The sequence below is a fragment of the Vanessa atalanta genome, chromosome 30, assembly GCF_905147765.1.
Source record: "Vanessa atalanta chromosome 30, ilVanAtal1.2, whole genome shotgun sequence".
Lineage (NCBI taxonomy): Eukaryota > Metazoa > Arthropoda > Insecta > Lepidoptera > Nymphalidae > Vanessa > Vanessa atalanta.
Window position 1 is genome coordinate 5,186,562 of NC_061900.1, and position 27,805 is coordinate 5,214,366.

Genomic DNA, 27,805 nt, shown 5'->3' on the forward strand with positions numbered 1-27,805 from the left:
CATGTTTTTCTCCGTTTTCCTAAATTAATTCGGTTATGATGAAAATTTTGTTGAATTTTTCTGCTTATTCTCGAGAAACTAAATAAGACCGATCAATTATTTCTCGTTATTTTAGTCTTGCCCAGACCAGATGGGTAAGTTATATACTAATATTTTTTTAATACTTTTTAATATTCATTTTGTCATCGCTTGAATATGATACATTTACTGTTTAGTTTATTGATATAAATTTGTTGTAATACAAAATACAACAGAATTGTGTTAAAAAAATATAAAAAACTTATAAGTAGTATGTATTTTTTGCAATGTGCAGTTTGAGAGGATTAGCTGGCAACACAACGAAACTGCGCCATTCGGCATTCCGCGGCGCGCGACGTCCAGCGCAGTCGCTGACTGAAACGTCATGTAAAATATAAATAAACCCGTACATAACTGTCGATATCACCGTACAATACATTTAATTAACTTTCTAATATTAATGTTCGACCTCTTTGGTGTGTTGTGTCGTGTTATATGTGAGTGAAAAAGTTCGTATCGTGTTCCATATACGAACTCCTTGCTGCAACGACCTACTTGAGTGAATTAGTGACGTCACTGTGTTTATTTTTTTTTTCGGAATCTGAATTGTTTTTAATTCCGTGATTAGGGAAAGGTTAGAGAAGTAAGTTTAATTGCAATCGATTTGTAATGAAATCTAAACGATGTTTGACATTTATTCTGCAAATTGAATTACTCTTCGTTTAAATTAATTAAATTAGGACATTTATTCTTTAATGAGCTAAAACTTTTTATACGCAACATTTTCTAAACAGGATCTGTAAATTAGTTTTTATTAGTGAAAGTTGAATCGACGTTCTTAATCGACAGTAAGACATCTTTCTTTCACTGACAATCACAATCTTTATTGTTTGAACATTTATTTTTAAACTCACAAGAAGGCTGCACGATGCCTTTTCTTCGAGGAGGCAAATAAAAAAAATATGTATCAACGATCCAATCAATTCGCAATCAACATAAAATTACAATTAGCGATTCGCCGTGGATTTTAATTACGTTCTTAACTAAACGAAACGAACGAATTCGAATTTCAGAATAGATATATTTCGTTGTTTTTTTTTCTTTCATAACTGTTAGTTTCGTGTCTCTAGTTAAAAAAGTAATAATTGTCTATGGGATCATCTCAATACATTTGATTAGGTAACGAAGAATCTAACTAATTGGACTGTAGAAAACTATGTATGAATAGGGTTTACACCGGATAGGCTAACAGTGCCTTACATACAGAGTAATAAGAGTGAAAATACATTATCAAGTCATTTTTGTACTGCTAAACATTCTAAATATTGCGTTTTGCTGTCTGGAAGGACTAGCCTTTATTAACGACTCACTAGTGTTGAGTTACTAGGATGTAGGATGATAAGGACGTCCTAACCTATCGTCAAGGGCGAACAGCCAACTATGCAGGACATATAGTTAACAAGTCTGTGCATAAACACAGATGTAATCTCCATTCCCTCTCTCTTATAATCTGCCTAATTTAAGACCGATAATAATTCAGGTGCAGGATTAATGACATTGTCCTGTGCCAGACATGGGAGTGTACATAATTCCAACTTCCAGACTGTGGGCTGTTACTGAGAATTATTCCACAGAAATATCCAAAAACACTGTATCCTTACATCTAGCCACTAGACCAGCAAAGCAGTAGGTATACAGCCACAAAGGACACATCATAGATTTCATGGATATCACATTGGTGATTGTTACGAGAGAGGTGGGCAACAAAATAACTCGACAGCTTCCTAAAAGAAATAAAAAAAATGTGATATCTTGTATGTCTTCCTCGATAAAGATTTATTAGTTGTTTTTTCATCGATATAAAGTAGCGATACTCATTTAAAAAAAAAAGGATAGTATCAATGCTCCAAATTTATTAAGGTATTATTAATATTCCTATCTACCCCTCCTTTTAGGCTTATTCCCTTTTGTTAGGAGTAGGGACAACAATAGTCCAAGAGGCCAGTAAATCATGGGCTGTTGATGCTTATGAATTATTAAATAAATACTTGGGTAACAAAGTGTTAGTTAAAAGCTCTTAGTATAACTCTTATGTAATTTAACTGCTATTTACCATTACTATATAATCATATTGATGTAATAATATATAAACATATAAATCGTCGAGGTTGATTATATGATGCTCTCTCTCAAATGTAAAATTTATAATGTCAGATAAAGCTAAATAAACTAAATACTTGTTCGTCTGGGTAGATACAACACACATATCAGATATTATTTTGTGTTCCGATTTAAACGATGAGAGAGCCAGTGGAACATGCACATGGGACTCTAACATCTCAGTTTACAAGTTTTAATCATGGTAGGAATGGTTTATTTTAAAGAGTCAATGTCTATGGGAGGGTGAACTCATGTCATTGGATGATCTAATTGCTGTCTTCCTTCCAATTTTATAAAAAAAAGATGTTGTTTTTCTTGCTTGCTTATTAACATGCTTTTTTATTAATTTTTTATATTCAAAAATGTACATACATAGTGACCAGTTTCAGTACAAGTTGTTTGATTAATTTCAGTGTTTTTTTTAAACTACAAATTTCAATTTGGTTCACGGAAATAATTAGTCATTTAAATGACTTAAACGACAAATAAACGCAGTCTTGATTTATTATGTACAATATAGTACGAATAAGGCGTACCATTGATAATACTATGTGGGTACCCCCACTGATCCCTAGTTTAGTTGTAGTTATTGTAGTAATAATTTAACACTTGTATATGGGCCCCTACATACATGACCAAAACCAAAAATTTACGTTCAATGGTAAATAAATTTGTATGGGTTTTATGTATAGGATAAACTTGAGAAAATTCAAGTAACATTTATGTGTATATATATATAGCCTAGTCCAATGGAAGTAGGAAAAAAGATAAACAAACCATAGATTTACGTATTTCACGCGGTTCGCTAATAACTCGGCTATATTGTGCACTACTGAGAGTTTATGATTAATATATCTCTATTTATAATACAACACTGTTACACTTAACTACTTATATCCACTTTAATTTTACTTTCGAAATTCCAATAACAGTTTCGTTCCCGCATTGGAGCAGCGTGGTGGAATATGCTCCTTCTCACCTTCTCCTCAAGGGAGAGGAGGCCTTTAGCCCAGCAGTGGGAAATTTACAGGCTGCTAATGCTAATGCTAAAATGTTTCGTCGACGTTCAAAACGCCAATCGCAAATCCATAGTGAATATCATAGATGAATCAAGCTCTCGACCAATGATATCGCGTCAATTTGCTGTCAAATGTTGTTTGTGTGTTTTTATATATTTTTCTCTACCAGGACAATACGTTCCTTGCTCAGTATTAGGATACTTACAGAATGTTACTAAGCGTTATGTACAATAAAAGCATTTAGCTTCAAGTTGCATATAAGTTGAAATTAGGTTAATAAGTTATGATTCACGCAGAATTGTATTCAATTGCGTATATATTGTCATCAATGAATCGAGGGTGGGGTTCTGTGTGACAGGACGTGGAATACCCACATAAACATGTATGTACATTGTATAGTCTGTGCGTCAACCAATCAGTAGCTGTTTCGAAATTCAAACTTTCTATCAGGGTCAATGTTTTGAGCTTTGCATTTTTTTGTTTGTGGCGGTGTGTGTGCGTGCGTGCGTGCGTGCGTGCGTGTGCGTTTGCGTGCGTCTGAAGTACACATATATCATCTATTCAATTATTTATCATAATAAATACACAATTTATATACTGCACCTGACCCTAAGGATTAGAAATCAAAATCAAAATATACTTTATTCAAGTAGGCTTTTACAAGCACTTTTGGATAGTCATTTAACAAACTATTTAAAGTTAAGCTACCACCGTTTCGGAATGCAGATTCTATCGAGAAGAACGGACAAGAAACTCAGTAGTTACTCTTTTTCAACATCTAAAAATACAGTCATGTTAGTTAAATACAATTATTTATGTATGTAATGTCTGCCTGAAGTCAACAAGCATTAACTCCACGCTTTTTTATCATCTATATAATCTTGTTTCGAATAATATGCCTTCTTTACCAATGTATTTTTTAAGTTAAAAATGTCAAAAAAATAACCAAATATCGATAAAGTTTTTACTAAACCGTTTAACGCAAAAACAAATGTGTTAGGCTGTATGCTTTACAATCCTTGACACAGACGTGTAAAAAAAAAACAACGTAATTCTATCCGTCTGTTGTGGTCTGAGGTTAGTATTCTAGACTTGTAGGTATTCTATGAATTAGTATTAATTTTTCGACTTTGTTCATAGCTAAGGAGATTATATATCACTATGTTTAATAAAACAAAATGTTTCCCCTCTCTTTGAAACTACTGAACGGATTTTGATAAGGCTTTTGTGAATAGATGGAGTGGTTCACGAGGAAGGTTCGGCTGTATAATTAATCATGGTTCTGCGTAAATTGGCCTAAATATTATGACGATTCATAAAGATTAGGAGATTATATTGATGATAAAAAAGCGTGGAGTTAACGCTCGTTGACTTCCAGGCAGGAGACATGACATACATATATAATTGTATTTAACTAACATGACTGTATTTTTAGATGTTGAAAAAGAGTAACTACTGAGTTTCTCGCCGGTTATTCTCGCTTGAATCTACATTCCGAATTGGTGGTAGCTTCACATAAAATAGTTTGTTAAATGACGATTCAAAAGTGCTTGTAAGAGCCTACTTGAATAAAGCATATTTTAATTTTGATTTTGAGATGTAGAATTTAACAGTCTTTTTGGTATACGCCGCGTAAATCGATAGAGTCACATGTAATACGGTATAAATGATTCATGTTAGATCCTTTATTAGTGTCTGTTTGTAATATTAAAATAACCGCGTTTTACTAAATGCATATGTATGTATACACGGTACATGTACCTAAATAACATTTTTTTTACAATTTTTGTCTGTCTGTTTGTTTCGGCTAAAATCTGGAACGGCTGAATCGATTTCGACGGGACTTTCACTGGCAGATAGCTGATGTAATAAGGAGTAACTTGGGCTAATTTTATCAATATCCAAATAACTTAAATTCAAACAACGCGCACGAAGTCGCGGGCACATCTAGTTTATAAATAGAACTCTTTGTAATACTGAATGATTCCACGGTTTCATTTTTATAACGTACAGATTAGGTAATACGCCTATCGATCAGAACTTCGACTCAAGGTCACCGATGCATTACGAAGCGGTGTAGGCAGCCTTCATGTATCTATACTCTATTCCAATCATAAGAGGAGAAAAGCCTAATAAACAACATTTGACGGCAAATTGACGAGACGTCATTGGTCGAGTTATCATTATCATTATCATTGGTCGAATAATCTATGATATTCACAATGGATTTGCGAAAAACTGGCGTTTTGAACGTCCAAGAAACTGTTATCGGAACTTTGGAAGTAAAATTAAAGTGGATATAAGTAGTTAAGTGCAACAGTGTTGTATTATAAATAAAGATATATTAATCATAAACTCTCAGTAGTTCACAATATAGCCGAGTTATTAGCAAATTGTATCAAATACGTCAATTTAAGGTTTGTTTATCTTTTTTCCTACTTTGGAATAGGGTATAGTCTGTTCGCGTTGACGGTATTGATACAGTTTAAAACTCGATGACCTATTAAATTTAAATTGCCGTTTTCCAATTAGTAGGGTTACATTACAAGAGATATCATCGTCGTGATCTTTGATTTCAATATGTTTTTTTTTTTAATTATTCATTTAATATAGAAGCATTACACTTAATTATTGTTAGAACGCGTGCATCTTAACCGATGATTTCGGGTTCAAACCCAGGCAAGCACCGCTAAATTTTCACGTGCTTAATTTGTGTTTATAATTCATCTCGTGTTCGGCGGTGAAGGAAAACATCGCAAGGAAACCTGCATGTGTCTAATTTCAACGAAATTCTGCCACATGTGTATCCACAAACTTTCTCCCCAAAGGGAGAGGAGGCCTTGGCCCAGCAGTGGGAAATTTACAGGCTGCTAACGTATGTATTATAACAGACACAATGAAAAAAATTAACCACGTTTGAGATAATATAAATGACAAGGAATAAAATTTACAAATTACATGTAAATTAAAATAATAAATACAAAGTTTAATTAAAACCGTATATAAGAGAAATAAGCGAATGAGAAAGTTAGGGAAAAGTCGTCTGGAGGGGGCGTAACGGTTTGTCCTTACGTGACGACTTCTGCCAGTTCTACTGTAAGCCGCGCTAAAGAAATTCGTTCCGAAATAAAAATCGTTCGACAAACAAATGAAAACAGGACCGGCTTTGGAGGTCCGTAGGCCCTGGGGCAACAGAAGGGGGGGGGGGGTTGTTGTCTAGTTATTTTTTTATAAATTCATTTTATGAAATCGATTTCTGTCACTGAGGTTTGTTTATGATTTATTTACGCTTTGTTTTAGTCACTTCTAAAACAGCATATCGTCATCATGATCATCACCATCGTCCTCCTGCCAATTGCTTATCCCAATTTTACTCGGGGTCGGAGCAGCATGTCTTCTTCCATACTTCTCTGTCAGACGTCATCTCCCAAGTAACATTCTTTCTAACCATATCGTCTTTCACACAATCCATCCAGTTTCTTTGGTCGTCCCCTACCTCTATGTCCATCCACGACCATACTCGAAACCTTTTTCACAACATGGTCCTCATTAATACTATAGTCAAAGTCAAAGTCAAAAATCTTTATTCAATATAGAAGTGTTTACACTTGCTTATTGATAGTCAAAAATCTACCACCGATTCGAAATTTAACACCTCGGACCTGAGAAGAACCGGCGAAGGAAACTCAGCGGGATATTATTTTTTCCATTTTGCATGTACAATAATAATTATGTTATAGTTATTTAAAAACAGCCTGGAGGCGAACATTTCATTCCCAATGTGTGCAGTCAACTAAAAAGTCATTAGTGTTGTAATATCCTTTAGCACACAAACGATCTTTAACGATTCAAAAATATTACTGTTACTATAATTTGACTAGATATATAAACATATATGTTACGGCCTTATTATTTTAATCAGTCTTCTTTTCGATGTTAGTATTTTAATTATAATTAAAACCACTTACTACTTTTATGTTATAGGTATTTATTTGTCAGAACAGCTCTCTTGTTCGTATCCAGCCAAACGAATGGCTGGTTGTCCCTACATTAATTATTTAAACTTAATTCCTAGTCAAAATAAAAACCGTATTATAAATCAAATAAATATTTTTAGGATATACATAGTTTGTAATTTATTTAAGTATTGTATATTTCCGGTTTATTAAAAAATGTATCAAAATCTAAATATCTAAAGTCGGTAACAACTATTATTTTAAAGTTCATAACTCGTCGGAAACTCTGTTGTGGGGACTCTTTCTTGTGGAGGCCCAGGCCACTTGCCCCAGTTCCCCTAAATTCGGACCTGGGAGAAAATGGTGCTGTACTGTCTATACATATATTTGCAATTAAGTGTCCCTTGGTTCAGCTTTTAACGTAATTTCCGACCCACGTACGCCCTAACAAGCAACTAAAAGCTAGACTCGTGGAAAGGTCGAAACTCAATCACGGGCAGAGAAAAATTCAATGAAGTACTGGAGCCGTTAGTCATTTATTTATTATATAGACGGGTCCTATATATATATGGGTACTTTTATACTAATATTATGAATGGGAAAGTAAGTCTGTTTGTTTGTCGATCTATAACGGCTAAACTACTGAACTGAATTTGATGAAGTTTGCTGTTAAGTTAGCTTGAATTTTTATACCTAACTAGCGACTCGCCCCGGCTTCGCACGGGTGCAATAGACATATACCATCGAGGACTTTTTTGGAGATCGCTTTAAGGTGTACATTATTTTGATCTATCTCGTAGGGCTCAGCCAGCGTTTGCGATGTCGCTTACATAAAATAGGTTTATTGACATCACTTTAGTAACCTCTAAAATTATCAGTGTTTCTCTACAGTATTGTACATGTAATATACATATAAACCTTCCTCTTGATTAAATCTATCTATTAATAAAAACCGCATCAAAATCCGTTGTGTAATTTTAAAGATCTAAGCGTACACAGGGACAGACAGCGGTAAGCGACTTTGTTTAATACTATGTAATGATGATAGTATTACTTTTCTCTTTTGATGAACTTTGGCTGTTGACGTAAGCTTCGTTTTGATTTAGTATTATTGATAATCGATAACGAATTGACTAGTTTGTCAAATTGAAAAAGAGTACTGAGTTTCTTGTCGGTTCGTCTCGGTGTCTACATTCCGAACCGGTGGTAGCTTCACTTTAAATAGTTTGTTAATTGTTGTTGACGATTCAAAAGTGCTCGTAAAAGCTACTTGAATAAAGTATATTTTGATTTTGATGTCAAATAAGATGTTGCATTTATTCTTATAGTTGATACATTTTATATATTTTAATGCGTTTGCAAGGTTTACATAGTGTGATATGACCAATGTTTTAAGGTTGTGAAAAAAGTGCGCAATGCAGGCTACTCAGTAAGTTGAATACTTAAGAAAATCCTGTGGAATATCCCGTTTTATATACGGATAGTTTTGTGCGCTTGGATCTTTTGAACTGCGTAACGCATTTTTATGCAGTTTGCATCGATAAACAGAGCGATTCTAGAGGAAGGTTTACGTGTATAACACATGCGTGTTATAGTTGAGAAGAGTCGAAAATTTCAAATTTCCTAGACGGAAAAAGGATTTTTTCTGTGTATGTCGTTCCTCTAAACGTCGTATATAGATCCATATTGTGTCCGTGTGAGTAGAAAGGGTAGCTAGTTTATAAACAAATAGTGAGATTCCTTAGTTGGCAGAAACCGTGTAATGCGCAACATAACTATGTTACTAACATCACATGTTCTACCGCCAAACAGCAGTAGGTACTCAGTATTGTTGTGTTTGGTTTGAAGGGTGAGTGAGCCAGTGTTCCAGACGGTTCCTAAGGTTGGTGGCGCATAGGCGATGTAAGAAATGGTTAATATTTCTTACACTGTACATTTTCTAAAGACAGGTGAGCCATTTGCTCGTCCGTATACCTATATCATAAAAAAAATATGAGGACTCAGAACAAGTCACTAGTCCTAAATAAACCAAAAGATATTTTACTAAGTCGAACTCGTAACTCTTGAGCTTTTCTTGAACACGACAAAATCTAGGTCAAGAGAACGACAAACATTTGCCAAATAAAAGCTATAAAAGAGAATTTTAGAACAACTTGGCACTAATGCTCGGGTCTCAATTATGTAGGCGAGATGCATCTGTCGAATTCTGCCTGGGTCAGACTGTCGACTCGACTGTGTATCGCGTGGGCTAAGTGAAAGAGTGCCGTGTCGAATTCTCTTGTATTTATATAAGAAGAGATCAAGACAGGATTGCGTTCATGTTACTCGGTGATGTTGTTTTGTGCAAGTTTCAGTGTCTACTGACTCATCACATGTTATTGTTTTGCTTGCATTGTTTAAAGAGTAAGTAAGAGTTACTTCAGACGCCTTAGTTCCCAAGGTTGGTGTCGCATTTGCGATGACATGTTGGTTTAGATTTTTTTATAGCATTGGCCATTGGTCTCCGTGGTGCAATGAATCGATATAAAAACGCTACCTCCTGTAACTTGGAGCGATACTACTGCATACAGTGTGTAGTGTGGTCCTTAACAGTGCTATGAACTTTACGTTACTGGCATTAGTATTAAAGCTTCGAAATGTTGACGATTTCGCACACAGGGGACTTCTTCGTGAGGGGTAACGGGATAATTTTTCTCGTAAATTTTCTTCGCTTGTAACACTGAATTTTCGATTCCGGAAACTCGAGACATCCTTTTCGGGACACAGACATTCGAAGATGTGTTTAACTTCGCCTATTGATAAGTTTAAATCATGTTAGAAAATAATCTACCAATATAATCTTTCTTCGGTTAAAGACTGTCCTATCTATACGAACTAATAAAACTTAAATTGTGTTATTAATAAAAAATATAACAGAAAATGCAATGCCTTGCAGATAACTTTTAATAATACTAGTTGTCGCCCGCAGTTTCACTCGCGTCCAAGCTTGTCTCATATCAAAGTTTATCAAATTCGTTCAGTGGTTTGGCCGTGATAGAGCGACAGACAGACAGTGTTACTTTGCAATTATAATTTTTGTAGAGATATGGATCTTCGTAAAGATTAGCATATATATGTACTGCGTCATGACTCATGGCACAAGGGAAACATTGCTCCCCCTGCTGGCTCCCTTCGAAGCGGAAAACAAAAATACTAAAGTTTTCTATTCGGCCGTTAAGTGGATGGTACCTTTCCAGGCGGGATTGCACAGAGCCCTCAACTATGTGAAAAAAAAAAGTTTGAATATTGGCTTTCGTTGCTTTGCTTTTGACGTTTAAAGAGTTCCATTCGTCTAGAGACGAATTTGAGGTCTCCTCAGGTCTTGTTTAGTATAAAAATACATTTTTTTGGAATTGGAAAATTCCATCTAAATCAATATATTCGTTATACAAGTTGGCTCATAAAAGCGCTTTTGAATATCCCTGGTAATAGATTTATCGGAGCATGTTGATCATGGTATTCGTATAACATTTTCTTGGATAACTTTTCGATTGAAACGCACACAATAGATTTTTCAATCGCAGGATTAAATGTAGACGGAGCAAATATTTTCTCATCAGCTTTCCTTAAATATATGCTTATAAAATAAACTAGCTGACCGTTAATCATAACCGATGATTGCGGGTTCAAACCCGAGCAAGCATCGCTGATTTCTCATGAGCTTAATTTATGTTTATAATTCATCTCGTGCTCGGCGGTGAATGAAAACATCGCGAGGAAACCTGCATGTGTCTAATTTCAACGAAATTCTGCCACATGTGTATTCCGCCAACCCGCATTGGAGCAGCGTTGTGGAATATGCTCCAAACCTTCTCCTCAAAGGGAGAGGAGGCCTTTAGCCCAGCAGTGGGAAAATTTACAGGCTGGGCGAAATAAGATAAGACGTGAAATTGTCTATTCCGAACTTGACGCTTAATCGTTAAGCGAGGAATTTCATTGTGTTTCCACGTCATAGTCACTCTGTCCGATAACGACATAAAATATACTAAATACTTTTTATAGTCCGCCTATGAAATCGCTGCCGCTTATGACTTAAGCTCCGTTTACGTTTACGTGCATTTAATGTGTGTACGTTTGGTGTTCGTTAAACGTTTTGTGACGCTTTGAAAAGCACTACACGTGTGCGGTTGGAGCGATGAAAGGGAACCTTTGAGTTGTTCCAGGATTCCCGCATTCGAGTAACCCTCGTGACGTCACAGCGTGGAGTCTAGAATTTTCTAAAGAATTAACTCGTTTGGAATTCGTGACACACGGTAGATTGGATGTTTACGATTTTTTCAATCGAACGTTTTTTAGGCTGTTTGATTGTACGGTTTCTTAGTCCGGTTTTTGGGATACGCACAATCGCGTAGTTTTGGATGTGAAAAAAATAAATGAAATTTGATAAAAATTAAATTATTGTACATAGGAATATACTTAAATATTCTGATCTTGATTCATAAAAGCACATTATTGTTTTGTAATATTAAAATTATATGTCGTAATTTTTAGTCTGTATATCACGTGACCTAAAACACGAACCGCCATGGTGTGACGTCAGATAGGCAAAAACTGTCATTTCAATATCACATGGCACTTTGATGAACTACTTTTCTGGAGTTTAATGCTAGTATTTGTACATTACGCTCCAGCGATAGCGATTGTAATTCACTATTTTCCCAAAAAACACCAAATATTTATAGCTGTTAACGTTGAATGAGTGCCGGTCGTACATACACGACTGTTGTTTCTATCAGTGTGACGTCACCAAAATGACTGACAGCGATTTTGCGGGAATAAAAAAAAATAATTTAATTTTAATTTATATGTGGCAAGAAAACGTGTTTATTTTGCTGTATTATAATGATTATTTTGTAGCCTTTTATTAAGAAAATAAACATTTTGATGTACTTTTTAATATAGTAGAATACCCTATTCGATGTAAAGTATTTTTTTTATAATGTGTCTGTTTGTATATATGTTGTAGTTTGTTTGAATTTTCGTTTGAATTATTTCGTTCGAAAATTTCACTTCGTCTTTTTTTTCGATTATTTTATCAGCGTTATATTAACTAATGTTAATTGTAGTTTTTATATCGTGCTGACGTCGATAGAGAAACCGTACCGGTTATGAGTATGTCTCTGCCATAATGAATAGATCTCGACTTCACGAGTGTGGTCGACAGTCGACCTGCGGGTGGCTAATTGCTCTTAATTACGACGTCGAAGGCCTAAGGCGTCGCGTCTAAGCCTTTATGTGTAGCGACACGTGTCTAATTAGAAAAAAAAAAAAAACTTTTGCGACCCGATAACTATTATATGTAATGTATTTTTTGATGAACTCCGTGGTCGAGTAGTGTGTACACCGGTCATCATACGTAGTATCTCCTTGGTTTAAGGTATAAAAAAGTGGTTTAGCCATTACAAAACATAAACCGTCACTCTCAATGTTACCACCTCGAGGGGCGTATTTAGTAAATGCCTAAGTCCTTCTCCGGGACTCAAACTACCTCCATACAAAACGTCATCTAAATCGGTTTAGCGGTGACAGATGATAATAAAATTGTAGTGTCTGTTTGTAATATTTAAAAAACCGCGTTTTACTAAATGCATATGTATGTATACACGGTAAATATACCTAAATAACATTTTTTCTACAATTTCTGTCTGTCTGTCTGTTTGTTCCGGCTAATCTCTGGAACGGCTGGACCGATATTCACTGGCAGATAGCTGATGTAATAAGGAGTAACTAAGGCTACTTTTAATTTAGAATTATACGTAAAATAATTATGAAGTCACGCTTTTTTATTAAATTCAAACGCGTACGAAGTCGCGGGCACAGCTAGTATACATATATAATTGTATTAACTTTGTATTTCAATCGTTGGAAAAGGATAACTACTGCATTTCTCGTCAGTTCGCTGAGCTACCGCGGCTCTAACTAAACATAGTTAAGTGTAACGTGTTTATGCATTAATGGCGCTATTATATGCAGTCTGGCGGAGTCGAGAGCTTGAGAACGGTTTAGGAGGGTGGTGCTTTAAAGCGCTATGCTTGCGCTAGATGCGTGAAACCGTAACTCAATCTAACGGTGCTTAATATGAGGAGCTTTAAGCTTTTACCGGATTTCGTACCTATAGCCGAGATTGCTCGGTAGTTAGATACATAAACATATCTAATCCGCCCCCTATGTCATGGAATTTTTAATGGTAATCAGCACTCACAAGCTCATTGATAGTTCTTGGATTTATATCAGTAAAGATATCTTATATATTACACAGATACAGACATATAGTATAGATAAGATAATAACAAAATTACTTTTAATCAATCAAATGAAATCAAAATTTACTTTATTCAAGTAGGCTTTTACAAGCACTTTTGAATCGTCATTTAACAAACTATTCATAGTAAAGCTACCACCGGTTCGGAATGTATATTCTACCGTGAAGAACCGACAAGAAACTCAGGACAAAATACTTTTATCATCCACTGGGGGGTAAGGCTCTGTGCAAGCCCGTCTGGGTAGGTACCATCCTCTCGTCAGATATTCTACCTTCTTGCGGTTCCAACAATTCAGGCAACCAATAGTTCCCAAGGCTGGTGCATTGGCGATGTAAGGAATGGTTAATATTTCTTCCAGCGCCATTGTTCATGGTTAATTAGCATCAGACGGTTTATTTGTCCGTCCTCCGACCTATGTCATAAAGGAAATAAAATTTTGTTTGCGTATACTATTAAAAGACAGACATTTCTAAATTTGCCGTTTCATAAATTGAAATAATTTGTAGAAAATACATCGGTAAAGAAGGCATTATTATATTATTCGATACAAGATTATATAGATGATAAAAAAGCGTGGAGTTAATGCTTGTTGACTTCCAGGCGGGATATATTACATACATATATAATTGTATTTAACTAACATGACTGTATTTTGAGATGTTGACAAAAGAGTAACTACTGAGTTTCTTGGCGGTTCCTCTCGGTAAGTCGATCCTGAAGCCTTGGGCTATTGTCGTCCCCATTCTTTACACAAGTGATAAGCTCAAAAGTAACGATAAGCTTCAAATAGGAATATTAGTAATTCCTTAATTACTTTGGAGTATTGCGAACTATTTATGTTAGCAATGACGACGGTCGAATTTCGACCAATCAGCGATCTTTAGTGTATATAGATTGAGATGCCTCCTTGTTCTAATGACTACAGATATGGTCGCAGATTCCGAGCTCCAAAGTTCAAACCCCCAGGACGGAACGGTAAACAGTTATTGGGTTATCTATCAAAGGATTCTTAGTAATTGGAAGTCGTTCAAGTTGCAAGTGTGTGCACTCCCATGTTTCGGGAAGTCTTGAACTTGAACTCTTTCCGGTCCCATTGTATCATTACAGTAACGGATTTGAGGGTGCACCAGTGTTTGCGCGGACACTAGTCCACAGTAACATGCTCTGCGTAGTCGGCTGGTCTCTCTTGTGATTAAGTAATCAGTCAGGACAACTTTTTTTTTTTAAGCATTAGCAGCCTGTAAATTTCTTATTGCTGGCCTAAAAATGCCTCCTCTCCCTTTGAGGAGAAGGTTTGGAGCATATTCCACCACGCTGCTCCAATGCGGGTTGGCGGAATACACATGTGGCAGAATTTCGTTGAAATTAGACACTTGCAGATTTCCTCACGATGTTTTCCTTCACCGCCGAGCACGTGATGAGTTATAAAACACAAATTTAACACGTGTAAATTCAGTGGTGCCTGTCTGGGTTTGAACCCGGCAAATCATCGGTTAAGATGTACGTTCTAACCACTGGGCCATCTCGGACAACATAGATAGGCATAAACTATGACAAGGGTTTCATATATATAATGGTATCGAGATCTAATAACACATAGTCGCTATTTACATCATTTAATTTTCATTCGCAGATCGATTGCTAAAAAATACTTATTGATTTACTTTTAAATGTTGTTTGAGGGGTGATAAGTTGAACTATGTTCTTTGTTTTAAATGTAGGTAGAAATTTGCCTGTAGTTACACTGGCTCACCCAATATGCGATGAGTAGGTGGTACCTAGCAAGAGGGACCAACAAGTTATATTGTGAGATTGTCAAATCGATTACGACAGAAACTTCCATGTTTAACTATACCCGCTAAACAATGTTTATGCCCAATTCCTAAAGTATCCTCAAATTAGGTATCAAATATGAAGAGATTGAAGTCAGTTAGTCAGTGGAAATGTGTTAATTGATAAAATGTAGTGAAATAAAAACAAAATGGCCGGAACTCGTACTTTAAATGTCGAACCACCGCGCTCTACCGCGTATTACTACGCCGACCTTGAGAAGATCAAGCGACAAAATGGCGCCCACGAACAAGATGGCTGCCCACCAGACAAAGACGACCAGAACCTAAACGAGCTCAGCGAGTACGCTGAAACGAATGAAGTCATCAACGATGGTGCCACTAAAGAGATACCACCGCTACGTGATAGGTGGTCGCCGGAGTACACTACGCCGGAGAACGGCGTGAAAGTTGGGGAGACCTACTCCACGGCTGGAACTTTTCCCATGCCGGAACCTAAGGAAAAGGAGCCGCTGCTGGCTGAGTTGGAGATCGTTGGACGCGTGCCGCTCACTCAGTTAGACACAGCCACTGGAGTTAGAAGGAGTAGGAGCTGGTATCTGTGCTGTCCGAACGTCGGAGACGAGGAGATATCCAGAGAATCATCCTGGAGGTATTCCAGCTTGCGGCCGGTGACTGCTCCACCAGTTCCAGGACAGAACGGCTTTCATACGGTAAGATTTTGTGGTGATGGTTAAATTTCTGGTGATCTTTTTGGGTATATGGGTTATTAATGCCAAGCTTAGTATTTAACATGATACCATGTTGTGTTGCCTCCGGTGACAGGAGAACTGGATTATTTTCTCCCAGAGGGTCGGAGTAGCGTTTTATCACGGAAAATCTATAAATCTATAATAATATTTCAAAGCTGAGGGATCGAATGAGCTAATCTCAGGAACTACTGGTCCGATTCGAAAACATATTTTATTGTTATACATTTATCGAGGAAGGCTATAGGCTATTTACCAACTCGCCACGACCAATAGGAGCGGAGTAGTGCGCTGTGTAAACGGTTGAAGTTTCGCTAAAATCATGTTTGACAAATTTGTGGTAGCCGAGCAAAGTCGGGACGACCAGCTAGCCTTCTATATATACGTTTCTTTGTACTTCGTCGCGTAACTCTTCTCCCCCTAGTTAAATTGCAAAAGTATGTAATTTAATTACAAATCAATGTAAATTTATGAGAAGGCCTATAAATTTCCCACTGTTGGGCAATGTCCTCCTCTCTTTTGAGGAGGATTTGAGATTATTCCACCACACTGAAATTTCATTGAAATTAGACACATGCATTTTTTCTTCGCAATGTTTGTCAATGTTGTCACCGGCGTGGACTATATATTAATATATTATATTATAAACACAAATTATGTCTGTGCTTGAACCCGCAATCATCGGTTAAGACGCACGTGTTCTAACCGATGGGCCATCGCGACTCATAAATAAATTGTTATCCTCCCTAAAAACAAAATTTATTAATTTCACGCTTTTTCACGTAACTAATATCACAAATACGACAGGGAGTTGGTTTGTTTGTTATGCTTTAACTACTCAATCATCATTTTGTTGTAACACCTGCCTGCCTACTTGTGGTAGGGGTAGATACCATCCATTCATCATAATACAGGCACAAGTGGCATAACACCCTAGCTTTAGAATGGTTAATTATATCTTACAGCGCTAATGTCTTATCATCAGGTGGCCCATTAGCCAGTCTGTCTACATAAAAAAAAGACCTGTGCCCCCCCCCCCCCGGATAAAGCCGCAACTGTAAACAAGTAATTAATATAACCATTTAGGGATTAATACGCCTGTTGATCGATGTTTTATTAACATGCGATTTCAATTTATTAAATGGCAAAGCTAAAATTATCGGATAGTCGGTCTTTGTTATTGAAACGAAAGCTCGCTCAAGGTCAATCGATACCTCTCGACTCCGTGGAGACGAAAATTTTATTTAAACTTTTATCAACTAGGACTCACAAGCCCTTTTTCACTTTAAAACTAGAGATTTTTTTTAGTTATGATGATATCTGATCTATACTAATATTATAAATGCAAAATTACCTCTGTCAGTCTGTTTGTCTTCCACGGGCAAACCGCTGAATCGAATTTGATGAAATTCTGTAACTACTACTTGGTGGTAGGGCTTTGTGCAAGCCCGTCTGGGTAGGTATCACCCACTCATCAGATATTCTACCGCCAAATAGCAGTACTCTGTATTGTTGTATTCCGGTTAGAAGAAGGAGTGAGCCAGTGTAACTACAGGCACAAGGGACGTGACATCTTAGTTCCAAAGGTTGTTGGCGCATTGGTGATGTAAGGAATGGTTAATATTTCTTACAACGCCATTGTCTATGGGCGGTGGTGATCACTTACCATCAGGTGGCCCATATGCTCGTCCGCCAACCAATGAAACCAAAAAAACCCTCCTTCTACCAATAAGTACGCGTCCACATATTGGGAAACACGAAGCTAGGCCAAATATGTAATCACGCATTGATGGTACAAGCATACACAATTATTCCTACAGTATATTTCCGTGTGCTTTTAATTCAATCCGTTATTTACGACAATTCATTATCATACTATTTTATACATCGCCAAATTAACGTCACGGCACTTTGTGTTCTAAATACAGAACAATTAAACATTCCAATGCATCGTGCGTTACTGGAAATGGTCACCGTTGACGCTTTAAGATTGACACGCATCGGTAATGGTGCGATGGTTGTCAACATAGTGCATAGTGGTTCTTGAACTGAGAGCGCGTTAAATTAAAGTAAAAATGGTTTAGGCGTATTAATTCCAAGTCAGTCTCAGATGGCAACATTTAGTATAGTCGTGCTCCTGTTTAAAGGGTGAGTTCCCTAGTTTAACTAGAGGTGAAGGGGGGATGATATCTTAGTTCCTAAGGTTGCGATGCAAATTGCAAAGGACCATTAATTTCTCACAGTACCGTTAACTTTGGGCGGTGGTAACCACTTAACATCAGGTGGGAAATTTAACAACCTACCTATTTGATATAATATTTATTTTTTTATTTTTTTCATTAGGACAACAAACAGTAGATACAATATCACATCCAAAATAAAAAATAAAAAAATACATTTCAAAATTATCAAGGCAAAAATTCTACAGGTAGTCTCAACATGCATTATCATATTACACAATGTAATTATTGAAAATATAAGTTAAACATAAGCAATAAATAATTCTAACACAAATACCTATTTTTTCCAGGTAGCAACCCAAAGCAGCGGCCGAGTAGATGACGTGGCAACACTACGGGCGGAACGCGACGCGCTCGCTCGCGCGCTCGCTTCCGAGCGTCAACGCGCGGCCGCAGCGGCTCGCGCGCACGACGCGAGACTCGCCGAGTTGCACGGCGTTATAGCTGAACTTGTTCGGCGTAGGGCTGCTGATAAGCGGGCTAAGGCCATCCCAGAGGAGGAGATTTCTGGTAATTTCAAATTATTGTTACTTAAAGTAGTAATTAATACGCCTGTATCATAGATTGTAGAAACGCTGTCGTTATAATTCGAAGGTATTTACGATATATCATATCTGTGTAAGGCTGTATAGAAGGTTAACTAGCCTGTCTGCTGCCATTGATATTTGATGTAAAATTACCTCAAAGATAATTTCAACCGCATCGACAAAGGTAAGCAGTTAAGTAGCGAATGAAAAAATACTCATTGTTGAAACTTCAATGTTATTTTATTAGTTCCGAAGACAACTTCACCGATATTAACAGGTGATATAAATGATATAGCATCAGGTCAATGTCAAGTCAGTTGTCAGCTGTTTAAATGACTCTACCTTTACCTCGTCGGGGAGGAGACCTCTGTTTTTTTTAATTATATCGGTGGAAACGATGAAGCACCTAATGAAAAGTGACATCCACCGCCCATGGACATCTGCAAAAAACCGGGGGCTTAAAAATATGTAGGTTTTTTTCTTGGATGTTCCCAAGTTGTATCGGTTCGGAAAAACTGCGGAAAACGCCTTATTCAAGGCAGAAAATGTCTTATAAACCGTGCCGTTGTAGATTTTCGGAAATCTAGGTAGTTGTGAACAACGGTTCAGCTGTAAGACATTAACGTCCAGCTGGAACCGGAACAGATGTAAAAGTTTATTTTTCATATTTTTCAGAGGAATGCGAGTCGACGACTCAGCCGGCTGGTGAGCTGGACAATGATGCGGACATGTCCCAGACCGAACAGGTAATGCGTGCTCTTTTCTTCATCTTCTTTCTCGTTCCCACACTACCGATGATCGCGTCCACTAATTACTTTCCAGCTGAGACGATCGTGAACTAGTATTTGAGTTGATATAAACACTTTATAACTATGTACACGAGTTGATATTTTGTAATACACTATGGGCTGGAGTCTTGGAAAAGATACTGGTCCTTAAAAGAAATAGTGAAAAATAGTGTAACTCTTAAACATAAGAAAAAATATTTGACTCGTGTATTCTACCCGTTATGACATATGGATGCCAAACATGGAGTTTTAACGTAACACAACATACGCAAACTAGAGATTGTCAGCATGGTCTGGAAAGAAACTAAAATGGAGGTGGACGGGTCACATGATGAGAAACAAAAAAAAGATAAATAGACCAAGGATATAACTGAATGGTATCTGAGACAATACAAAAGAAAGAAAGGAAGACAACGTCGCAGGTGGGAAGACGACATAAAAAGAATAGCAGGTTTTACATGGAGAAGAAAGACACAAGATCGTACTTTGTGGCAAGCTTTAGGGGAGGCCTATGCTGGGAAACAAGACAATCTTGGCGAAACTGGTGTCAAATATTAAAATTTAGTATTTAAGAAAGAAACTTATTATGGAAGACTGTTAAATAAAGGCTATTATTATGGACTGGATGTCTTTGCCACGGTAGCAAGCGAAAGCAATATCGTGACGCCCCCTAAAGAGACGAAGAGAGTACTGTTGGTTTTTAGTATGTATGCCAGTGTACTAGGGCGCAATACGCCTATATATTCAATATATGGAATGAGCAGGTTTTCAATAAATGACAGGATCAATTCCCATTGATGTCATGAGTCTTCTTCATTGTATTGAACATCACCTGGTAGAGTTTAGGATGTGTCTTAAAACTTCGGCTGTTTTTTAAAACTAGTTCCAAGCAACCAATCGAGTTCAAATGATTCCCACACTTTTGATACTGGTAAATGTTAAATCTACAATTCTTTCTCGAAAAAATTTGCTGGCTATTGTAATAGTATCTGTGTTAAGTTAGTGGAAGTAGCTAGGGAGGGGGCGTGGCTTAAAACCAAAACAAATCTCTAATTTTTTCAACGGACGGCTGACTCGGTTTTAGTGGGTAAAAACCTGACCTAATCCGTATTTCCCTAAGTCCCGGGTCTCCAGTTACTGTGGGGGTCCCTCAAGGATCAATTCTTGGACCATTTCTCTTCCTTGTTTATATAAATGACCTGCCACATCTCCTAGTTGATAAACTTCGAGATAGTATTGTTTGCTAATGATACTTCTTTAATTTTTAAAATAAAAAGACGTCTTTCAATATATGACGATGTGAACAATACTCTCTCTGAAATAGTAAATTGGTTTAGTGTTAATAATTTAATGTTAAATAGTAAAAAGACTAAATGTATTAAATTCACTACTCCCAATGTAAGATGTGTCAAAACGAGTGTACGTTTAAACGGGGAAGCATTAGATGTTTTAGAATCAACAGAGTTCCTTGGTATGACAATAGACTCTAAGCTCCAATGGGGCCCCCATATAAATAAATTGGCGAATAGACACAGCTCTGCAGCCTATGCGGTAAAAAAAATTAGACTTTTGACTGATGTGGATACGGCTCGCCTTGTGTATTTCAGTTATTTCCATAGTATAATGTCGTATGGCATCCTACTCTGGGGTAATGCAGCTGACATTAATACTATTTTTGTACTGCAGAAGAGGGCTATTCGTTAAAGAGCGTTTGTGTGCTAAAGGATATTACAACACTAATGACTTTTTAGTTGACTGCACACCTTGGGAATGAAATGATCGCCTCCAGGCTGTTTCAAATAACTAAAATATAATTATCATTGTATATGGAAAATGGTTAAAAAAAAATAAAAAAATATATCCCGCTGAGTTTTTTCGCCGGTTCTTCTCAGGTCCGAGGTGCTAAATTCCGAACCGGTGGTAGATTTTTGACTATCAATAAGCAAGTGTAAACACTTCTATATTGAATAAAGATTTTGGACTTTGACTTTGCGTCCCCAGTTGTCACAATGTGTTATAATGGCTCAGAATTCTAATCAATCTTAACTTTTGTAGGGTTCCAATGCCCTAAAAAAATGGCTACTATATATTAAAGCTTATGTTAATAAATCATGTATTCCTTTACAGAATGATAACTCCTCGCTCCTGAGCCCAGCGGAGCTGCCAACGCCCCAGGATCCGAAATTGGAGCCTCTGCCGGACGACACTGATGCCAGCACCACGGAGAATATCAGGTACGTCAATGATGACGAAATTGGAGTCCAAAAAAATAATATTTTCATGAATAACGATATGATTATTAATTGAACGAAGTCTTTGACGCGGTTTGGAGTAGAGTGAACTAGCAGAAATCCTCTCGTATGGAAAAAGTGTTATGACCCCCCCAGACGATCGTCTCCTCCCTCACTCTTTCGCTATTTCTAGTAAATAAATTTATTTAAACTTATGTTTTGCTATTGTTTTAATTAAGTAAACAATAGAGTACAGAGCGGCATAAGGGAGCGTCATATGAGTCGGTCGTGAGACCTAAAGGTAGCCAGAGGTCCGACCATTGACAGAGATAGAATGGGAAAGGGATGTCAGTGGAAGTTTTACAACAAAAATACATATGAAATTGCAAAAAATATCCATCCCTCCTTGGAAAATCTACAACAGCGCATTGTTAAGACATTTTCAGTGTCTCGCACAACCATTCTGTGGAACTAGTTTTCGCCCACGGTTTTTACGAATCGCTGCGACTTGGGAACCTTCAAAAAAAGTAGCCGACACATTTCTCAAAGGCCAGCAATACCAGCAAGTTCCCCATTGTTGCAGATGGTCTCTTGCTCGTTTGCCTCCAAAAAAAAACCAAAGCTTATTAGACGGCGCCATATCCTTTTCTTACCCATTTATGTTTATCTCTGGTCAAAGACCTTATTGCAGTATTGCGCACATCATCTATTTTGGTGCTATATCGGTTTACATTAGAAACTTTTTGCAGAGATAGAAGGTATTTAAATCTCAAGGTCGAATTTGACGTTAAAAAAAAAACTCTTCGGACGCAAAACAGCTCTCTAAATTGTACGTGTTTTCTCATTTTCAGATTGGAAACACCTAAAGTGGAAGTCTCGCCCCCCCAAGGGTCCGAACACTGCTCGAGTCTGATGCTGTCCGAGAGAGACTCGGAGATCTGTGTCAGTACTGCGAGGTTTGTGTTGCGAACAATTATTTTATTACTTTTTAAATCATTTAAGTCAAGGAATTAAATACTGAGAATCTCATTTTTAAATTTTTCTCATAAAAAAGTAACCTTTGAATAATTATATAATTTTTTTATCAACTGAATAATTACTATGATTGTATTATTTGTGAAATTTAAATGATTAAAATGAGTGACGTCGCGCTGCGCAGGCGCTGCCAGCACGCGCGCGCGGCGGGCGGCGCGGGCGGCGCGGGGGGCGCGGGGGGCGCGGGCAGCTGCGAGCGCCAGCGCGGCTCGCCCGGCCTGCTGCCGCCCTCGCCGGGTGAGCCCGACTGCCTTTGTCGTCCAGCCTTCTCATAAGGAACCCGATCGAAATCTATATAGTGTTTATTCGAGTGGACGTTACAGCGTTGAATTACCGGTTCAGAAAGTAGACTCTTTCTAGAAAAACCGTCATGAAACTCAGTAGTAACTCTATTCCACCGTTTTAATTACAGAGTATGCCAGTAAAGTACCATTAAAATTATAACCATTCAGTCCCTAAGTCCGTGCTTTTTCACCTTGTATTGAGTAATATGCCTTATTTATCAATGTTTCTTTGACTTTCTTCCCAAGGAGAGCATGCGAAACCAAAATTGAACCCAGCTCCCGAGGTCTAGTCACAAGAACATGATTGAACTCATTGGCATGATAAAACTCGGTCCTACGCCAAAAATCTGCACCCAGGTGCCAACGATATAGATGCGGAGTTCGATAGCTTATTTCAAAAATTGGTCCTTCGAGCCGGAGATTAAATATTACAACATTTCTGTGCAGGTCGCTGTGAGTCTAGGGAAGCTAAGGTCGCATCGCGGGTTCGACTCCGGCGGACGGAAGACACTGAGTCCAACCAGATATCGGACGATGAGGTGATTATTTAATTTGTATAAGTTCAGAACGAGATTTATTTCATTCGTTCTACAAAGCTTAGAAATACTTTTTTAATATGAACGATTTCGATCATAATTCATATACTCCGATAGCAGGAACCGCACAGAGTTTAAGCGCAAGATCGACGACTTTTGTATCTTTTTTGGGCTACAATAGAACATTTGTGATTTGATTTTGCGCTCTGAACCCTTAAATGTGTCCGTTTACACTGGCGCTTTCCCCAGGCGTGGTGCGTGGAGGCCGCTGAGCGCCTGGCGCTGGACGTGTGTGCGCAGGCCGACCTCAGGGAGGCCTTGGTCTCGGCTTCCAACGATGGTAACGGGCTCCTCCGATCATTACCGACGTCAAGTTTATGTAGATGACATCTGTTAATTTACTGTGGAAAAATAAATAGTTTTTAGGGTTCTGAACTCAAAGGACCGTATTAAGGCTCCGCTGTCCGTCCGTCTATCCGTCAATATGTCACCAGTCCATCTCATGAACTGCCATCAGTAGGACGCTTGAAAGTTTCACAAATTATGTTTTTCTGCTGTGCTACAACAGACATGATTTTTTTGCTGTTTTTATAGACAATGGCATGGAACTTTCTGGACGAGAGTCGGACTCGAGCTGAGTTAAATGTTTAGGGGTAGGAATATAATTTAATCGAAATAGCCCTAAAGTGTAATCGATTCATGTAAGTGGTTCGAGTACACTCGGCTGACGTGTGCGCGGGGCGCGTGTGCGCAGGCGCGGGCGCGGGCGCGGCGGCGCGGGCGTGGCGCGCGCGCTGCGTGCGGCTGGCGGCCGACTGCCGCGTGCTGGACGCCGCGCTCGCACGCGCCGTCGACACGGCGCACAGGTGCGCACGCACGCTCTCTTTATTAATACTTACCGTTCGACAACAACTTCCCTCGGCCCCCCACCACTGTAACGCGTGCCCCGCAGGCTGTCGTGCGCGTGCGCGCTGCAGGAGTCGTCGTCGGTGGCGCTGTGCTCGGCCCTGCGCGCCGCCGACCGCGCGCTGGAGACGTACGACGTGCTGCTGGCGCTGCAGGAGACCAGCGCCGGCGCCGGCTCCGACCAGGTGACGGCCCTCGACCGACGAACCTTACGCCACACACCAGTACTTAGTTGCGCTCCGCTTTGAAGGAGTGACACAGGCACAGGAGACGTGACATCTTAGTTCCCGAGGTCGGTGGCGTATTGACGTACTGTGAGATGATTCATATTTCTAACAGTGTCGTTGTCTGTGGATGGCATTGTCAGTGATGACCACTTCTGCAGGTATTCCATTTGCCTGCCTCTTTATTTTTAATAAGGAAGAAATGGTTTAATAAATTCATCCAATATTTGCGTGCGTGTATGCGTGCGTTATTGGAAATGTGTTTGCACGCATATTGAAAGCGATGTATGACGTGCAGCGCGAGGCGGCGGAGGCGGTGGCGCGGCGTCTGCTCGCGCGCCTGGAAGCCGCGCCGGTCTGGGGCGAGCCGCTGCTGTCGCCGGGGCCCTGGCAGAACCACAACCAGTGAGTTCCGAGCGATATTACAAGTGAAAGAGATTTAATCCATCATAAGCGTGGTCTAGTCTACGTCTTTGTAACGTACGCTTGCGATCGTCAACAGGAGCAACGAGTGGGAGGAGGGGGCGGAGCCCTGGAGCGAGGAGTGCGAGGCGCGGCTGCGCGCGCACGCCGCGCGCCTCAAGAGCGACACGGCCGCGCTGCGGGCGCTGCGCCCGCCGCCGCGCCTCTACTCGCCGCACGGTGCGTGGGGGGGGGGGGGGGGGGGCTTAACCTTACGACATTATGTTGTTACTCAACGATCGAAAATTTAAAAAAAGTTCACCCTAACATTATAATTTTCTCGTAATACCAGACATGGACGAGGAGGAGGGCTGCATGGACAGCGTCAGCATGGCGGAAATGGAGGCCGCGGTCATGATGCAGGTGAGGGGTCTTGATGGTTCGATGCAGGCGTAATACTATCGAAGTGACCGGAGTGTACTTATCGAGCGGAATCAACGGTGTGTGATTATTGTGTGTGTGTGTTTCAGGAAATGCTGATAGCGAAGGAGGCTCAGGAGACCGAGCGAGCCAACGCCCTGCTACACGAGGCGAAGATACCCGTTGAACAACATAAGGTCGGTGTATTAGATACATTAAGACTGGTTCTGCTCGCGTTTTAAGGGTTAATCGTCAGGTCCAAGTTAGCTTCGTAACAAATTTCAACAAAATTCGGTTTAGTGGTTTCGTCACAGACTGACAGACAGCGCTGCGGCACTAAAATTGTCTCCAAAGGAATATATTATATATAAACGATAAATTAAATAAAAATATACCTTCCTGTATGTTATAAAGTGTGTACAAGCTAGCGCTGTACACGTGCCTGTAAGTTCTTTGACACTTGACGTCACACAATTCGTATGACCCAGTTACGATCATTATGTTATTACATTTTGATATGTACTTTCAGTGTAATAAAGACGCTCCGTAGTATCGGTTGGCTTGACAAACATATTGTTTTCTTGGCTTGACGACAACCCCGATTGCTCTCCGATCTACCTGACACCTGACATCTGACGAATTAAGTGAACGTGTGCTAACTAGCCCGTTCATTCTGTCAAAGTGTTTATGAATTATTTATCATAGTACATTATTTGGGGATTTATTTCCTGAAAACAATATCGTCTAAATGCGAACCGGCATTCGCTGAAGTGTTGAACTCCTCGATAAGTAATCAAATCTTTACAATAATTATTGAATAGTTTGCTGTTACTTTTACGTTTCTTATCTATAAGTGTGACAAGGAGCTCTACATACGGCGTCCTGCTCTCGCGTTTTATTGCAACAGGTGCGGTTTGTTTTTAATTTTCAGACTTCTGTATGTATGTAATTCTTGTTGCAGGGCGAGTCGACCCGCAGACGCCGACACAGGGAGCGACACTGGCTCGACACGCAGGCTTCGGAGACAGATTTATAATGCGACATTGAATATCGTTATATATAAACGAGGTGGCGCTCGCAACTCGACACGTCGACACGCTCACGTAGCATAGATTAATTATTTTTTCGAATCCGGCTCGAAGGACCAAAAATGAAACTCAAAATATCATACATTTCCAAAACAAATTTGCATTTATGTCCGTTTGTGCGAGTTTAGTTACATATTCGAAATAGATTTGCCTCGTTGCGTGTCAAGTTGCGTGTATCACGAGTCTAGTAATAACATAAAATTACATAATGTTTGAAACTCAGTGTCTAACGCTTATAAATGTTGAAATAAAAACGCAAAATTAAAAAAAATAACGTATAGTGATTATAGAGATGCATTTATCGTCTGTTGTGCGGAGAGCTGGAGAGCTGTTTGCCTGATGAATGTTTTGTATGATTTCGTAAATATAGTGATATGATAACATATATATGACAGTAGCGTTCAAGTATTCAAAGGGAGTTCTGTTGTGATTATATATCTTATTATTAATATTCGTCCCGTGGTCGGAATTCAAATATGTCCGTTATTGAAAATGTTTGTAAGGAAATTGTGCTTTTAATATATTTTTTAATGGTAACACTAAAGCTTGTTTATCGATAAGGGATCATTTATTACGTAAGACTATTTTCGCTAGTTTTTGACCACCTCCCACCCCGTTTAATATTTATTACGTAAGAATCTAAAGGAGGTAATGAATACACGTTTGGTTTATTTTGCAAGAGAGCCGAGATGGCCCAGTAGTTAGAAAACGTGCATCTTAACCGATGATTTCGGGTTCAAACCCAGGCAGGCACCACTGAATTTTCGTGTGCTTAATTTGTGTTTATAATTCCTGGAAACCTGGAGGAAACCTGCATGTGTCTAATTTCACACGTGTATTCCGCCAACCCGCATGGAGCAACGTGGTGGAATATGCTCCAAACCTTCTCCTCAAAGGGAGAGGAGGCCTTTAGCCCAGCAGTGGGAAAATTTACAGGCTGCTAATGCTAAAAAAAAAAAAAATATTTTTCAAAGTAACAGTTTTTCAGCAACAGTACAGTAAGTTTCAGTATTTATCTTACGTAAGAACTATCGAAAGTCCTTCCCACCCCCTTGTAAGGACACATAAGACATGATCAATACAAAACCCCCCCTCCCCCCTAAATGGTCTTACGTAATAAATGAATGGCC

General features: G+C 38.7%; 1 protein-coding gene across 4 annotated transcripts; it reads left to right on the top strand.

Annotated features, from left to right (window-relative positions):
* Positions 1 to 368: 368 nt before the first annotated feature.
* Positions 369 to 27,328, top strand: LOC125075316. 4 transcript variants are annotated; one of them, XM_047687039.1, is made up of 16 exons: positions 369 to 661; positions 15,344 to 15,958; positions 18,525 to 18,744; positions 19,437 to 19,507; positions 21,677 to 21,783; positions 22,632 to 22,736; positions 22,940 to 23,052; positions 23,547 to 23,638; positions 23,885 to 23,975; positions 24,390 to 24,501; positions 24,588 to 24,726; positions 25,064 to 25,170; positions 25,268 to 25,407; positions 25,520 to 25,590; positions 25,698 to 25,784; positions 26,549 to 27,328. In XM_047687039.1, the coding sequence occupies exons 2-16, from the start codon at positions 15,437 to 15,439 to the stop codon at positions 26,621 to 26,623; spliced, it is 2,052 nt and encodes a 683-aa protein (XP_047542995.1). In that variant the 5' UTR covers positions 369 to 661; positions 15,344 to 15,436; the 3' UTR covers positions 26,624 to 27,328. The 4 variants fall into 4 exon arrangements, with proteins under 4 accessions (XP_047542995.1, XP_047542994.1, XP_047542996.1 ...); XM_047687038.1 differs by having other exon boundaries at positions 15,358 to 15,958; XM_047687040.1 differs by having other exon boundaries at positions 369 to 527; positions 15,358 to 15,958.
* Positions 27,329 to 27,805: the final 477 nt, after the last annotated feature.

Bases quoted from the DNA above. Each gene is read 5' to 3' on its own strand.
- LOC125075316 (XM_047687039.1), top strand. From the start codon at position 15,437: ATGGCCGGAACTCGTACTTTAAATGTCGAACCACCGCGCTCTACCGCG. The intron at 15,959-18,524 runs GTAAGATTTTGT...TATTTTTTCCAG, and splicing joins GACAGAACGGCTTTCATACG to GTAGCAACCCAAAGCAGCGG. The intron at 25,591-25,697 runs GTGAGGGGTCTT...TGTGTGTTTCAG, and splicing joins AGGCCGCGGTCATGATGCAG to GAAATGCTGATAGCGAAGGA.